The sequence below is a fragment of the Nyctibius grandis genome, chromosome 12 (genome assembly GCF_013368605.1).
Source record: "Nyctibius grandis isolate bNycGra1 chromosome 12, bNycGra1.pri, whole genome shotgun sequence".
NCBI lineage: Eukaryota > Metazoa > Chordata > Aves > Nyctibiiformes > Nyctibiidae > Nyctibius > Nyctibius grandis.
The window spans coordinates 7,772,428-7,788,309 of record NC_090669.1 but is presented as its reverse complement, the minus strand read 5'-3'; the positions used below and the strand labels follow the sequence as shown (position 1 = coordinate 7,788,309).

The 15,882-nt window shown below is 42.1% G+C and overlaps 1 protein-coding gene across 1 annotated transcript in view; it reads left to right on the top strand.

Moving 5' to 3' along the window:
* Nucleotides 1-3,173: 3,173 nt before the first annotated feature.
* The window catches only part of NKD1 (NKD inhibitor of WNT signaling pathway 1), a 107,635-nt gene continuing 94,926 nt past the window's right edge, over nt 3,174-15,882 (top strand). The window contains exons 1-3 of the mRNA XM_068411505.1: nt 3,174-3,380; nt 3,521-3,553; nt 3,752-3,909. Of these exons, the coding sequence (XP_068267606.1) occupies nt 3,356-3,380; nt 3,521-3,553; nt 3,752-3,909 (216 nt within the window). The 5' untranslated portion in view covers nt 3,174-3,355. The remainder of the gene's footprint in view (nt 3,381-3,520; nt 3,554-3,751; nt 3,910-15,882) is intronic.

Genomic DNA, 15,882 nt, shown 5'->3' with positions numbered 1-15,882 from the left:
TTCTCAATCTAACTGATGATATAACTCTTGCTCTTGCAAGTATTGTCATTAATTTTACTATGCTATTGAATATTGAAAATTAATTCCCAGAGTGGTCTTATTCACTCGTTCCCTGGCTAAGATATATTTATTTCCTATTATCAACTAGTTTATATTATATCAAGGTTCAAAAGGGTTTTCCGTCCTCTGAAAAAGTAGAGTGTAGTCAGCAGTAATGAAAGGGCAATGAATAATACTCTACGTCATGGCTTTCAAACTTTAAGAATTCCACTGGGGTCACTGGGTTGAATTAGAGACCCTTTAATCATTAGTACAGTTTTATGAATGGTGTACTTTACTCTGATATTTTACTAGACGTCACTACTTAACACACTTCTGGCTCCCTGGAAGGAAAAACAAAAGGCTTTGTGTGCCTTGAAGTCCCTTTAGTTTTGAGGATCATTATAATTCTACTGAGTCAAATTCTGAGGTCCCTTTTTGGTTGTGATACCATGCTAAATCCTCCTGAAATCAATTGGAATTTAAGCAAAAACACACTAAGAATCTCAAGATTTGGCCCTTTAAAAGTAGCTAAAACTTTCTCCCAGGTGGTGGAATAGCTGCAGTTTTGATTCCTACTCGATGTAGTGTAACCAGCTTGTGTTTGTGTTGCTCCTGTGCCCAAGCGTTGGAGTCATGAATCCCGTTGTGTGCAGAGCCAGTTACTGACATTTGGGATTCTTTTGTCAGATTTGCTCTCCTGGGAAAACCTTGCTTTTGCAGGGTACGTCATTGGCTGTAATTAAAAAGGGCTTGCTTTAAACTCTAACAAGTGTTGCATATGTGAAAGCAATACTGCACAACAGTGATTGTGTTACAAACGCAAGTCCCTTCATCTCCATAACTGGGACACAAGTGGACCTCTGTAATCTGCTGTGAAAGTGAGGGATTCTTCTCCCCGTTGCTCGTTCAGACCTGCTGAACTCATGACATTTCTAAGGCCACCTTTTGTTCCCAAGAGCTGAATGATGGGGGCACCGTTTCACAAAATAAACAAACAAATCCATACCATTTGGGGGGCACTTCCACTAAGGTGTTCTCTATTTCTTGTAAGCTGTGAACGTAAGTGATATCCCAAATAAAACATTTTCTGATGAAGTTAAAAAAGGGTACTCAAGCATATGCCAAGCTGAGGAGAAAATAAAATTGGTATTACAATTTTGAATTTCTTAATACACATCGGAGAGTTTTTACAAGTTTTCACAGTCTAGGTGAGGCATATGCCCCAAGGAGTCTGCTTCATCTAAATCACTTTCTCCCCCTCTTTCTCCTCCCCAAAACAAGAGGCAATCTTCAAAGGAACAAATATGTCACTTTAAATACACAACATAAAAAATGGGCCAAATAAATTATTAAAATACGTAAAAAAGAGACTCAAAAAAGATGCAAGTTATTAGCTATTTGACAAGCAATTGATGCTGTTGCAATGGCTGCATTTCACAACGCAAGTGTTTTCTTTTCTAGACAGATAAATAGTTGAAATAATGTGAGAAGTGACTTTGCAGTCATCCAAAGAACAATTTGGCTTTAAATGGTTCATTTAATGGCTTTCCACTGGGTGTACTGCACAGTCGTTTCATACCAGACCTTCACCACATCCATGTGCTTTGGAATTCCTTCTAAAAATGAGCTCCAAGCCTGACCCTCCTCTCCCCATCCCAATTCCCTGCAGAAGTGTTAGTACATATGCTTTGAATCTTTTTTTCAGATGAGCTCCCAAGTCTAACTCCTTCCTCCCTGTGCTTGAAACGTATGGGTTTGAAAGCACAGATGTGGCCTTGAAGTTTTTGGACCAGGCCCATCTGGGTCAATCCCTACATAGTTTGACTAGTAGTTTCTTGAGTAAAATTCTCAGAAGCCTTCATTTTTTCTTGTTCTAAATCTACTACACACTCTCTTTTATCTCTCGTGGTTGAACTACAAGGATCTCAAGAGAGATGTGATTTTCATAAACAGAAAAATAATGACCAGCCGGAGGAAGGAAACAAATTTTTAATGACTGTGAGAATTGTCTTTATGAAACAGCAAAGTTTCCTTTTAGTTTATTCTATATGTGAAAAATAGACCATTCATAAACTGGAGAAGGGGAGATTCTTTTTAAATCTCATCTACTCAATAATGATAATTTTAAAAAGCTGATAGAGACTTTGTCCTCCTGCTGCCTACATTTTCAATCACTGAGAAAGGTTTCCAGATCTGACCCTGAAAACCACGTTTTGGCATTAACAGTGACTTCAGTAGGATCACTTGTGGGCGCAGAGATGCCCGTGAAAAGCAGTTTGCAGGAGTAAGTCAATAGAACAACTGCGTTTCCAGACACGCTGGCTTCCTTCTCAATCACGACACTGCTAAGGAGAGACACGAGGGGTTCCGAGCGCTCCGTCACCGCACCCGAGCCCCGGGGGTGATGGAGGGCCGTTTGCGGGCACCACGAAGGGCGCGCAGGGTGCCCAGTGTCCGATCCCTGCCGCACCCCCGAAGGGCCGGCCGGGCGGCACGCAGAGGGTCGCGGCTGGCAGGGACACCCTTCGGCCCAGCTGGAGAAGCCGCTTTTCCGCGACTAAAGGCGGCTGGCCGCCGCGGGCGCGGAGAGCGGCACCCCTCAGCGCCGGCTGCCCGCGGGGGTCCGCGCAGCCTGCGGGGGGCGGCGCTGCCCGCCGGGGCGGCCCCGGGAGCCCCCGGCCGGGCAGCAGCAGCAGCAGCAGCAGCCCGGGCCGGGAGCCGCCGGCAGCGCGGGGCTGCGCGGGCCCGCTCGGCGGGCGGGCAGGGCGGGGGCCGGGGCCGGGCGGGGGGCAGCGCGGCGCGTTGTCTGCCCGCGGGGCTGCGCGGGGCGCGGAGCGGGGCCGGCCCCTCCGCCCGTGCCTGGCTGGAAGTGAAACGCGCCCCGGCTGCTCCTTTTCTTTTTTCTTTCTTTCCTTTTTTTTTTTTTTTTTTTTTTTTAGCCTCCAAAAGGCTCACTCCGCTCTTTCATCTGCCGCCGCGGCCCAATGGGAAGGCGGAGGCTGCCTGCAAGTGGTCTAATCTCAATGAGGTGTCAATCATGTTCCCCGGTGGGTGAAGTAAGGTCTTTTGTAACCGCCTCTGTCTTTGGGAAAGAGAGGAGAGAGGAGGGAGGCTGGAGTGGAGAGGGAGCCGGCGGGCCGTGCTGCAGGAGAGGAACCGAGATTTGGTCTCGCTTGTGCGTTAGCAGGGAGAAGCGGAGCACATGGATTTCTAAACACGCTGGGATTTTATATATCTACAAAAATAACAACAAGCGAACCTGACCCTACTGAAAACAGTCAAATGAATCATAATTGCAGATCAATGCAGAGAGATGGGGAAACTTCACTCGAAGCATGGTTAGTTCCTTTCACTTGCTACTTCCTCAGCCCCTTCCCCTTATTCGGATTTTACTCGGTTTGTTGCTGTGATTTTATGCTGGTGTCTAATGATCTTCCTTTATTATTTCCCCCCCACACTTTACTCCGGATCTGCCTAGCTGCCGTTTGTAAACCCAGAGAAAGTCCAGAAGGTAGGGATGGCTCCTTACCGCTAGTAACTTTGCACGCCTTCCCCCGGTCCCCCCGTGCCCCTGCCCTCTCCCCTCAACTTTCCGCCGCGGTTTGCGCGCTGCCCGCCCGGCCGGCCGCGGGGTGGCCGCGGGGGTGGCCGCGGGGGCCAGGCGGGCTCTGCGGGCGGCTCAGCGGCGGCATTGTCCCTTCTTTTCTAGGTGATAGTTTTGCGGTGAACGCCTCTCTGGCTCGCAAAGGGCTGGAGGACTGGATGGTGAAGCAGAAATACTCCGGGGGCAGCAGCAGCGGAGGCAGCAGCTCGGGACTCCAGCAAGGCTGCCAGCACCGGGCTGTTTGCAGGCTCTCCAGCGCCAGGGTATGTCAGCTTCCTCGCTGCCCCCACACCCTCGCCCTTTCTTTTTGAAATAGGGAAAACCGAAAGCTCTTTCTACATCCCTCTCTCCCTCCCAAGGGCCGGCTGGGCAAAGGAAGGGTTTTCTTTGCCCTAATGCTGCTCCAAGGGGCTGCCCTGTGGGTGGTTTTCTTCAGTCCGTTGATGAAGTTAGGAGCTGCAGAGCAAACTTGGTGCTGGTACAAAAGCCAGAGGAGTAAGGGGACCTGTCCGCTAGTCTGGGCAGGACGATTAGAACAAAACCCTTCACAAACAGGAGCGAACAGAGAATCTCTGGAAAACGCCCAGCGCCCTGCCAGTGTGCGCAAGCTTGTGAACCCTGATTGGTGCACAAGTTTGCTGTGACATTTTGGCAGGGGAATTCAGGAAAGGAGAAGTCCCCGAAGAATGTATTGTTATTTATTTGCTCTTCACTAATAATGCATGGCAGACTTTCGCCATAAGAGTTACTGCACACGTCACTTGTCCTGGCTATTACCACACTGGTCACTTTGCACCCTTTCTCTTTCCTCCAGTCCTCCTGTGTGAAGCTGGGCTGGGTTTAAGTTGCCTTTTTTTTTTTTTTTTTTAAATGTTGTCTCTTTAAACAAAAAGGCATGATGGGAGGTAAACAAACTTAACAATTCTCAGATATGGTCCTCATAGTGTTTCAGGGTATGATCCAGAGCTTATTGATGTTTACTGAAAGACTCCTGTTGACTTCCGTGAGCTTTGGATCAAGCCCTGAAAGCTTTATCAGTGGAAAAGTAACCTGAGAGATGGGGAGATTGGAATCTGTGCTTCCCAGCAAGGAATGTGACTCTGAAAGTACAAGCAGAGCAGGGCCACCAAACCTCCTGCAGGCTGTGGGCTTTGTTAGCCACCAGTTTTATTGTCAGAAGCCCGGACTTCTCCTGTCTCAGGAAAAACTAACTTGCAAGTGGAGAATACTTAATTTTAGGTGGGGTTTTAAAGCATGTAGAAGATGTGTAGATTGGGAAAAGCTAATGATGACTTTTTAGGTTCCACCAGTATTGTATTTAGAAGAGGATCAATTGTTTGGGAGCCACTAGAAGTAAGGTGGAGGGGGTAAGATACTGATCTAAGTGTTTGTAATTGATGAGCATAATCAGTTCATGTTCAGCTTGCAGGTATGGTTGGTTGAAGTGATTTTTACTGTGCTTTACTTGGAGACAACGTGTCCAAAGAAAGAAGTTCTCATTAATAATGGTACATACATGTATGATACAGATGCAAAGAGTAAAAACATGTGCTTTTAATTATTTTTCATTATCCCTATTTTTGTCAGTCAAGCTTTTTAGATATGTTCTGCCTTTCACATATATATTTTCTAGGAAAGAAGCTCAACTCGCCAAACTAAATATGGGTTTAAAATACAAGAGTTAAAGGTCAAAACCTCTGACTTTAGCTTTGTGAAATGTATTTTCTTCCACAAAGTTTGCTTTCTGAAAAGAAAAAAAAAAATCTTTTTTGTCAAGGATGCTTTGCTACCCACAAAACTCTTCAGTTTTCAGTTCCATGAGGTCTGCTCAGCTGGAATGACAGTAGAACAGTATTTCTCCTCTTACTCAAGGTGTCCTCCTCATGATAGCTCAGCAATTAGCAAGCCATTAACTAAAAATTAGTCTATAGTTTTACTACATTATAAAACTGTAAATAGGTTTAAGTACGTTTAAAAGCATTGTTCCCATGAGGCTTTTTACTGTCATGCTGATAGAGCTGTTTCTGAATGTTTGAAAATATTTGCAATTTACTGCCTAATATATTTGGTAGTATCTGTATGTGTATGTGGCCTGCTAATTGATTTAGTTTAATTGTCATCCTGTCACAGGCACACCATGACAGCTACTTTAAAGTTCTTTTAAAATATGAACTTTTGGTACTATGGAAGGATGTGTTCCTAATCCTACATTGGAACCAGATGTGCCATATGTACAGTCTTTTTGACAAGGATTATGGAGTCACAGCTATTGACTCCATAACTGAGATTGCATGACTGTTTCTCTTCTGAGATCTCTTGTATAATTATACCAAGATACAAAGAGAATTGTAGCCTAAACTCTTGGCTCTTCATTCACCTCAAGATGTAGAAATACTAGTCACTTCAACTAGTGGTTAATCACCTGGGATTGTGTGGGACTGTTGTGTATTCCCCAATAACGTAGTACCGTTGCACTCAATTGAGCAAGGGCTCTTCTCCTTACTACTTCAAAATTCCTCCTAAAATGTTCAATTAGTTTACAAGGCCCTGTGGAATGGTACAGTTTTATTGTGTCACAGCTGAAACTGGCTTCTCATTAAACATGTTTTTTCCCTTGAAATAGGTCCTAATTGCTGCATTGTTGCCTTATGGCAGAAAGAGTTAGATCAAACATTGATGAAAATATCTGCATTCAGAGAAACATCCAGTTGAGTTTAAAAAAAAATAATGGTCCTAGAAATAATTTTCCTCCTAGGAGTCCTTAACCAGAGTTTTGTTGATCGTGGTTTCATTAGTATGTAGGGGCCCTATTTGTTGAAATCCAGTGTGCTTCCAAAGGCCTGTTGATGGGAAAGGAGAGCTCTCAGTTCCTTCCAAGTCTGAAACTTCAAAGATTTGGATCATTTTGATCAGAACTCAAATGCAGTAGTGAAATTTGACTTACATTGCTCTCTATAAGCCAAAAATTCCATCTTGGTTGTAGTTGGAAGGCTGTTTTCCTCAAGAACAGAGACACTGAATTGTTTTGCTAAAGTTAGTCATCTGGGGAGATGACACTGAAGTTCAGGGGGATTCATGTAGCGTTTTATGAGAGGATTGAGTGACTAATACAGGAAAGCAATAATGTTTCATTTGTGCTCCTCCCTAGAATGATTGAATTTACAATAGTTGTGGAGGGGAGGTCTTTGCGTTACTTCACTCCAGGGGTGTTTGTCACAAGGAGGGTTCAAGAATACAACACCTTTTCTCTTCCTGAACTGAAGTTTTGAGAGTTTCTTGGTTAGAGCAGACTTCCCTTAGCTGTCGTGTTGTCCGTGTTGTGTTGTCCATGTCGTGCCCCATCTACCCGTGTCTCCCCCCCTCCCAAGTCACCAGAAGAACAGTAATCAGTTTTCAGCTGTTGCCAAACGCATCAGTCACCTGAGAAGAATCTCATAGTAAATTGTTGGGTGAAGGCATGAGCCAGGGGAAGGGGAGCGTATCAGAAATATGGACTTCTGGTGTGTATACAACTTTCTGTTCTGAGCTGAGCTCTGATCTCATTAAACCATTGCCACCCACCCAGCAGGGCTGCTCTGCTCTAAATGTTTTAATTACTGTGGAGGCTGAGGGCTGGGCTGCAGCCTTCCACATCACGTAGAATTAAAGAAAAAAGGAATTTTGTTGCAGCCATGAAAAGTATGAGGTCCAGAGTCATCTTCTAGTTTCAAAGCTAATTGAAACCACTGGGGCTGTAAATCTGGTACAGCAAGTGAATACACTTCTTTTGCTGCTTTATGAATTAACTTGAGCCCAGAAAGGTTTTCTGATGCTGTGGATTATTCTGTATAATTCTTAAGTTTAAATTTATTCAGTGTGTTTACTTTTACAAACTACTTTTGGAGGTCAACATTGTTTGCAAATATTCATGTATTTGTTTATTTAACTGAGAAGTAGTTCTATGCTAGAAGGGAAAATATTAAATATGACATTTGCTTAGTTCAATCTACTTTTATCTTCAAAGCCGTAAGAAATTTTACTAGTTCCTTGTGTGTCTCATTGAGATCTGTGCTTGGGATTGGAAAAAATCTCGTATTTTTAATTAAATTTCAAAACAGCTCACAGTAAGCCAAGTTGTAAGTAATCATTTTAGGTAAAACAGAAAAGACTTCAGCGTACCACTTCTGCTGGGCTCTTTGGTGCTAGTGATCCTCATGTTCACCCTAACTGATATTAATTAGAGTTGAGTATGTGGTCTGGGAATAATACAGTATGAAATGCTGAGGCACATCACTGCTTCAGAGGTGGGGCTTGTTCTCCATTTGTTCTGTGCCTGTAACTGCCAGTGACATTAATGGACATTCCTTGCATGGCTGAGAGGAGACTACGCCAGTGTCAACTTCACTGCTCCTCTAGCATGATCTTTCCTAAATTTAAAAAAAAAAAAAAAAAAAGTCCTTCCCAGTCCCCCACTGTTAAATAGCATATGTGTGTGCACATATAAAAATACATAGCCTTATGGAAGACACAGCTGGGTAGATCATTCATCCAAAATGAAAATAATAAACAGAAAAGAGACTTTTTTAGTGGTCTGTATGTGCTATGGCTTAAAGGCTGTTGAAGTGGAAGATTTAATTGTAGAACTACTTTGGGGTCATCTCATGGGTAGAATGACATTTGACAGACTGCCTTCTTATTGATATGGTGACAAGAGCCATTAAAATTTCCTTGGTGCTAACTTGTGTGACTGCTTGAAGTGATCTTTTTAAACTGAAATATTTTCAAGTACATTAATGTCAGTATTGTATAAATAATTATTTGTATTGACGCTGAGGATTAAAATAAACAACAGACTCAGCAGTGCTATATATTGGTATGACTAAAAAAATTTTGATATACAAAATATTGTGTATGGTATTTAAAATAAAATTGCCAAACTTTGTCTGGAAAGAGAAGCAGAATCTTATTTAGTGTTGAAATTTGGTGCCAGCAAACCAAGATAATTTAATTAGTGGTGCACATAGTATATCTTGACAGCTCTGGTTTGGGAAAATTATAATATGAATATTAATAATCAAAGAGTCTCTGAAAGTATTAGTGCCATGGTGATGAGATTAGTGAATTGGCCAATACTGTAGCAGAAAGCTGGATTCCAAGGGAATTGTCCTTGAATGATACCAGTTGGTGCAATTAAAAGCCACAGTTCAGTTGCCATATGGAAAATGTTAGGCATCCTTACATGGTTTCAAAGCTATGTGCCAGAGGTTAAATTGACATATGAAGAGAAGCATAAATTAAATATTTTGTGTTATGAAATTAAAAGTTGACTTGCTTGAGCCATATGGAGGAGGTGGATGGAAGACAGTCTGTATTTCATCAGGGCTTGTTTTGTAGGTGTTTCAGATTTAATGTGGTGCGCTTTTAATTTGGCATGTTGATTGGAAAGCTGAATGGCCCATGAAGTTTCTGCAAACAATCTCATTAAAGTAACTTCTTTTTGATCTCTAACGACCCTCTTTCTCCCACCCCCTCTAAAGTGGAGTTACTTAGGTTGATGTTTGTAAGAAGGAAGCGTATTCTATGTAGTAAGTGGGTGAAGTCCTCATCTAAGTGATACAAGCTATGTTTCTTGGGCTACGGATAATCCCTCTTGGCTTAGTGAACCCTTAATTCTTCTGATTGGGAAGGCCTTGGTTATGAAGTACATTTTCTTCTGTAAATTGAGATGAAAAGTAACAACAGTATGTTATATTCTTTAATGACTTAAATTTAAGTAATGTAGTCCAGACTTTACACTAAAACTTTGGTTATAACAAAAATGGGAAATTTGTAGCACATGATTGTTGACATATAGGAATGTTCTTTACAGCAGCATTCATTAACAGAAGGGGTTTCTGTAGGTTTTTGTGAGATCTGTAATAAGACCCAGGAGGAGCTTGGCAAGTGGCTATTTGTAGGCATCCTTCTGAAGAAGATCTTAGTTGACTTTTATGGTTTCTTTTGAACAGAGGAAAGAGGATTCTCTTGAGTATTGAAACTTTGTAAGAGTTAGTTTTTCCAAAGTTGGGGAAATAATTGTTCGGTGATGATATTTAAATCAAAATGGAACATTGCTCCCTGTGCTGCAGATGTTGGCCTTTATAGAAATCCTTGTGGATGGATTTTGCTTTGTGAATGTCAGCATCCAATCCTGGCTGGAAAGTAAATGGTAGATGTTGAAATGTACAAAATACTTGCAGTATTTTTTTGTAACTAAACCACTTTTCTAGTTAATATACCAGTTACTCTGAATACTCGGGAGTTTTCAGACTGTGTGATATTTATAGATAGCTTTTAGTGGAAAATGAGGTATAGTTTTAGTTCAAAAAATTAATGTGAAGAAATGGACAAATAGACTTTCTCTGTGAATTTATTTAGTCATATCTGCCAACATTGGCAGCAAGACTAAGCTTGTATTTACTCCTACAGAGTAACTACAGCTATGGGAGACTGAGTTGGACTGTATTCCATTCAAGAATTATTAACCAAGTGCCAAATGCAAAATCTTCATTGTGTCTGATTTCTGAGCCAGCAAAGCATGTTTGTGTTGGAATATCTCATGGCATTTGTCTTGCAGTGGTGGAACGCCAGTGGTGTTAGCTGTGGTGAAAGGGCTGTGCTGGCACAGATACTTTTACTACTGCGTAATCTAAGAGAGAAGGAAAATGACTTGTGTAGGTTCAACTATTGCTGTCCTAGTCTCTCTGCAAGGGGTACAGCCGTACAGTGCATTTGCTTTTTGTAAACTTCTGGATTTATTGTCATCCAAGCAATGTGGCATATATTTTTGTCTTGTAATTTGCAGAATGGAGATGACACTTCTGAATGTGTGAGATGTCCTTTTTTGAGTTGGAAAGTCCTGTGTAGTTAATGTCTTGCAAATAGACTGCTGTCATGTAACTGCATGCCCACTGTTCAATAAGGACCGGTCCATTGCCTTGTCGTGGGAGTTGGCAGGAATCAGCGAGATTCCTTAATACCTGTATGTGTGCATCTCACGTGACCTGATATGTGCCCATCATATGTGAGAAATACTTCTGTTTTAGTCATATAGAATCTAATTGTTTGAGGAAGGGAATGATGCAGTCTCTTGTTGGGAGGTCTTGCAGCAGCTGTGAAATTGAGTACCACTGACTGACTTTGTATGGTGTGGCCTATTGTATGTTACAGAGCAATAGATGATCCTGTTGTTTTAGTCTATAAAACTTTTGGTGGAGTAAATCCTTTTGTTCCTCAGAAGTTCAGTCTGTGGCCACAGGAGACTGAAGTGCAATCAGTGCCTGAGAAGCTCCTCGATGTCCAAGAAGAGCCCTGTCAAAATACACCTAAAAGATCCCATCACACTGACCCCTTGGCAGGGATAATGGAAGACCCTGTGTTTCCCTGGTTCAAACCAAGGTCCCTGCCAAACGTACATGAGAAGGAGCTATTCCTTAAATCTGAAGGTATTGTTAGTAAAACTTAATACTTGTTCACAAGACTTATCAGGCAAGCAGTTATTTTGCTTTGTGTCAAAGCTCTGAGTTTGGTAATTTTCTCCAATAACCCTTCTTCATCTGAAAATTCAGTGGAACTCTGAAAGTCATTGAGCTGACTGTGAAAGGGTGTCTCGCTAACACCTGGAAAAGTGCCATCCACCAGTCTTGCTTTCTGTTGTAATGGATTTGGATTTAAATGCAGGCACTGGACCCTTACATAATTTGCAATGAACAGCCCTTGAGAATGTGAGATCCTCCCTTAAAATGTGGGAGGAGATCAGTTATGTTTTGAGCAAAATTTGCAGCAGAGAACTTTTGAAGTGCCTGGAATTTTCAGCCATATATCCTTGGGCTTCAAACTAACAAATGCAGGCAGCGTATGTTGCTTTAGGTCAGAGATGGATTGGCATGTGGTCAGAACAGTCTATGCACTGTCCATCGAGAGAAATACTTTGTGTTTTGCGATTAGGGTGAAATTAAATGCATTTGGGGACATTACTATGGCAGCTTTAAAGGGATTAAGCATATTGAGGTTCCTACTAAAGTATAACATTGTGATTCAAGATCTGTGAAAGAAAATCATGCATGGGTGTTTGATCTTGGGGTGCAGCCACGCATGCTGTGAGGCATAAAATAAGGGGATAGACTCAGTAGGGAAGTGACAGAACAAAGTACTGTCTTGCAGGAGAAATGGGATTTGGGAGCAACCTCGGATCTTTTGATCCATACTCTGATGCGAATGATAAATTGTACGGAGATGACAGATTTGTCTTGGAGGAGGAAGGAGAATGGTGGGTAGTGTGTCGCATTGCCCTCGGAGATAGTTTGCCGTCTGATTCCCCAAAGATTGATAGTGGTAGGTAAGGACTAAGCCACTTCTTGTTGTCCTGTCTTAAAAATCTTTTATAATTCCAGGATGGTTAGTTTCAAGAGAGTTAGGTAAAGAAGGTAGTAGCTGTAAAGCTAAGCCTTATGCATTAAATGCATGTAAAGAACAAATGCCTGTTTGGGGGAGTGGGAATTTTCTCTGAGCATAGAGTGCTCCAGTCCTGAGCTCACAGAATAACAAGCAGTCTCTGTATTGCATAAGATGCTGCGGTTAAGCCTGTATCTGTGTTTCTGTAATAAACTACTCCTTTTGAAACAATAAATAATAATTTTGCTTGTGAACTTTCCAAGTCTCTCTGTTCACATAGCGTACATGTCTATAAACTACAGACACTCATTCCCCTATAAAGACAGAACATCATAGTCTAGCAAACAGAATATCTGTCATTCCAGCTGAGCAAAGGTCTAAGGCAATAACCCAAAATATCCTGGAAGAAATTCTAAAAAGCATTGAAGAAATCACTCGTCTGATCCTAGAGGAAGGTCTTTGATGTAATCCTGGTAAGTTTATACTGGGAGCTTGCCTATTTCTTTATGGTCAGCCCTAGACTTTCTATATGAAAAGTGGATCAAATAATTTCATATGCTTCTGCTTTAAAAAAAGGTGGTTGATAGTTTTCTAAAGCGTACACACTGTTTAAATGTAGATTGTGGCTTTTAGCCGAAGCCCAGGTGGGGAGGAAAGGCTTTTCAAAACAAGTACTTACAGAAAAATAAATAATACTTTGATCTTTTCCCATGGAAAAAGTGTGCCTCATTTAGCCATCCTGAATATTTAGTTTTATTTTGAGGATAAACTTCATAGGTTATCTCAGTTAAAGCCATTTTTATTTATGCAAAGCTTATGTGCAAGGTCTTGTTCCTGATGTGGATGTGTATGGAAAAGGAGTTTTTCAGAATACCGTAAATAAATTACTTTTAAAGGTATATTTTTAACCATCTCAGTGCAGTTAGGCAAGTCTGTTTTTATCATCTTGAAAAATTCTGCAATATTTCTCTGTTATATTTAGATGCGCTGTAATAGAGGGGAAACTTCTCCTTGCTTTCGGTGATTTTGTATTGGGTTTGCTGCCACATCAGTGGAAGACGAGGGTAGGTTCAAGTGGTGAGACTAATAGTCGTCTTATCTAGCAGCTACATTGCTGGTGGAATGGCAATGTATTTTCCCCTGCAGATGCAGTTTATCTGATCATTTATACGACAGGTTCACAAAAGTTTTTCTCAGTTGTACTGCAACTTAAATTCCCATTTGTAATTAGGAGTGTAATTTTGCAGATAAGTTCAAAAAAGCATGTTTTGAGAGAGGCTATTCCCACAGCACTGCTTAATACCCACTGAAATACCACATTTTTATTGTATGAAGGTGCTTTTTATCTAATTAGGTTGGTTTGTTAAAGTATTGCACCACAGTCTCATTGTCTTTTTTTTTTTTTCTTCTACTCTAAGGCTGTTTTTAATTGTTTATTTATGACCAATAGGAAGCACACAAAATCTTTAACTCTGCACTAATGCACAGCATAAAGAAGTAAATGAGCTCTCTTCCTGCCTAAGCTATTGTGCAGGGCTTTTCTTTGAAGGGCAGTCACTCTTGGATTAAAACATGATGACGTGTAACAGAAAAGAAAGGGGGAAAAAAAAAAAAAGCATTTGGAGAAGAAGTATTGTGTTCATTAATGCTGCATAGACTTCATTGGAATTTGATCATCAACCTTACCATGGCACTTTCTTCCAGATGTGTTGTTTGATTTCTTTTTTTAAAAATGTAATTTAGAAAAAAGCGAATGAGATCAATTTTTGTGAGAACTGTGTGATGAAAGTCAGAAGTAAGGCACGTTGAAGTAGCTCTGTGTCCTTGGACATTTGCTGTTATCCAGGGAGGGACTAGCTAGGCTGCAGCATGCAGGTGTTAGTCAGTGAACATACATGTGTTGTTTAAACACAGAACAAACCTCTGGTAAAACAATTTACCCTTAGTCTATGGCCTTAGTCTTACTCTAGTCTGAGTCTGGTTTTCCCCATCTTGGAAAGATGGAAACCGAAGACACTGCAGTGGGAAGCCCCCTAGATTTGCCAGTAAATGAATAACAGACAATGGGTAATGTCCTGTGGGAGCAGCAAAAAGACTGTGAGGTCCCTTATTAGTGCTGCAACAGTAATCTGACCCGCCTCATGGGTGTTTCTGATGGCAGCACCAACAGTCTTGGTCTCCTCAAAAAATGAGGGGAATTTCACCACCACTGGGGAAGATAGGAAAGCTTGTCAAATACAGAGGAACAGAATGGTTAGACAAGAAAAATGCTAATGTAGTGCCTTTAGGGGTATGTTTTAAGCAAGGAAGGAGTCCTGGCCTGCTGTACAGCCAGCGTGTCTCCTAATATCAGCAGGAGCCCTATCCAAAGACAGGGTGACACTTCCTCCTTCCGTGCCCTCGATAGACACGGGGTCTATTCAAAATCTGCTGTTACTGCATATCAGTTCCAACATCGAGTAGTGTTAGGAATGGATAACCAGTTCTGCCTTCAGTTAGAAATACATACAGAGACTCTTTTCTTAGAGGCGTGCCAGTCTGAGAGACATGCCAGATCAGGGCTCGGATTTGGCTTTAAATTGTGTCGGCGCAGCCTACTGCTGCCAGCAGGCTGGGTGCTAATAGCTGACAGCAGAACTGGGCGGAGGGCAGTAACACAGCAGAACTGGGTGGAGGGCAGTAACTCAGCTGAAAAAGCAGCCTCCTGATGTTCAGTCTCAGCTGTCTGTAAATGGTGGGGGAGAAAAGTGTGCGTTACCTGGACTTAACCATCCACAGCCAAAAATCTTTCTCCTCATGATGACGGTGATGAACAGTGAGTATTTTGTGTCATACCCGGCTGCACACCAGACTATATTGTAAGTTTTGTGCAATGCTGGGTTGCAGTGGCCCCTCTTGCAGAGTGATGCCTTCCTTCTGTGTCAGTGCTGCTTTGTCCAGGTAAAGCACCCTTTCTTCTGTTGACCAAGTTCTGCTTACAGCAGGGTTTACCCACACTTCACATGCCTGTTGGAACTACCTGCCTGAGTTGTTCAGAGGGTGAAACGGTGCAGATTTTGCCACGCAGTTTTTTGACTGTATATTATTCATAGGGCAGATTTTGGAGTGAGGGATCTTTGTGGAATATAAAGGGTTATGTTGTTGAAGTTCCACAGGCGCCAATCCGCTGGCACACCACAGGTGATCTCGGAGTGAATGTTGTTTAAAGCGCCTGTCCCACGGTTTCACAAATGTGCTCTGACCAGAGGATGTTTTTCTAACTTCAAAGGGCTTCTCGGGCTGGCTTGGTGCCTTACAGACTGAGTCCACAATTCCTCTCTGCTCGTGATGTGTTCTAACCATGTGTGATTTTTTTGGTATGTGATGTTTTCTTAAAGCGGCATTGACCTGTGTTCAAGTGAAACTTGCTCTTAAGCTTGTAAACACAAACTTGTCGTGGGGGCAGTTTTCATCTTAACCTGATCTGTATATTTTTCTTAAGAGCAAGAATAGACATCAAAAGGAGGAGTAATTTATAGGGGGGAAAAAAAAAGAGAAATAAACTTGTAGCAGCCTTTTGAGTTGCACCATCCAGAGGCTTGTCCTTGAAGATCAAGGTGTGGGTCCTTTGCTGGCTGTAAAGAGAAGAGCATATTTCCACCTCAGCAGTGCTAGTGTTACAGTAGGCTCCTTTGTCTGAAATGTGCCTCTGCACAAGGGGTGTGCAAAGGGGGAAAGCAAGGCAAAAAGGGGTGGAAAGTGGAAAGAACCAAAGGCACTTATCAGTGACCTGATTTCCCCCCCACACCCTTCCCTGCCTTGTTTAGCAGTTATATTAAAATAAA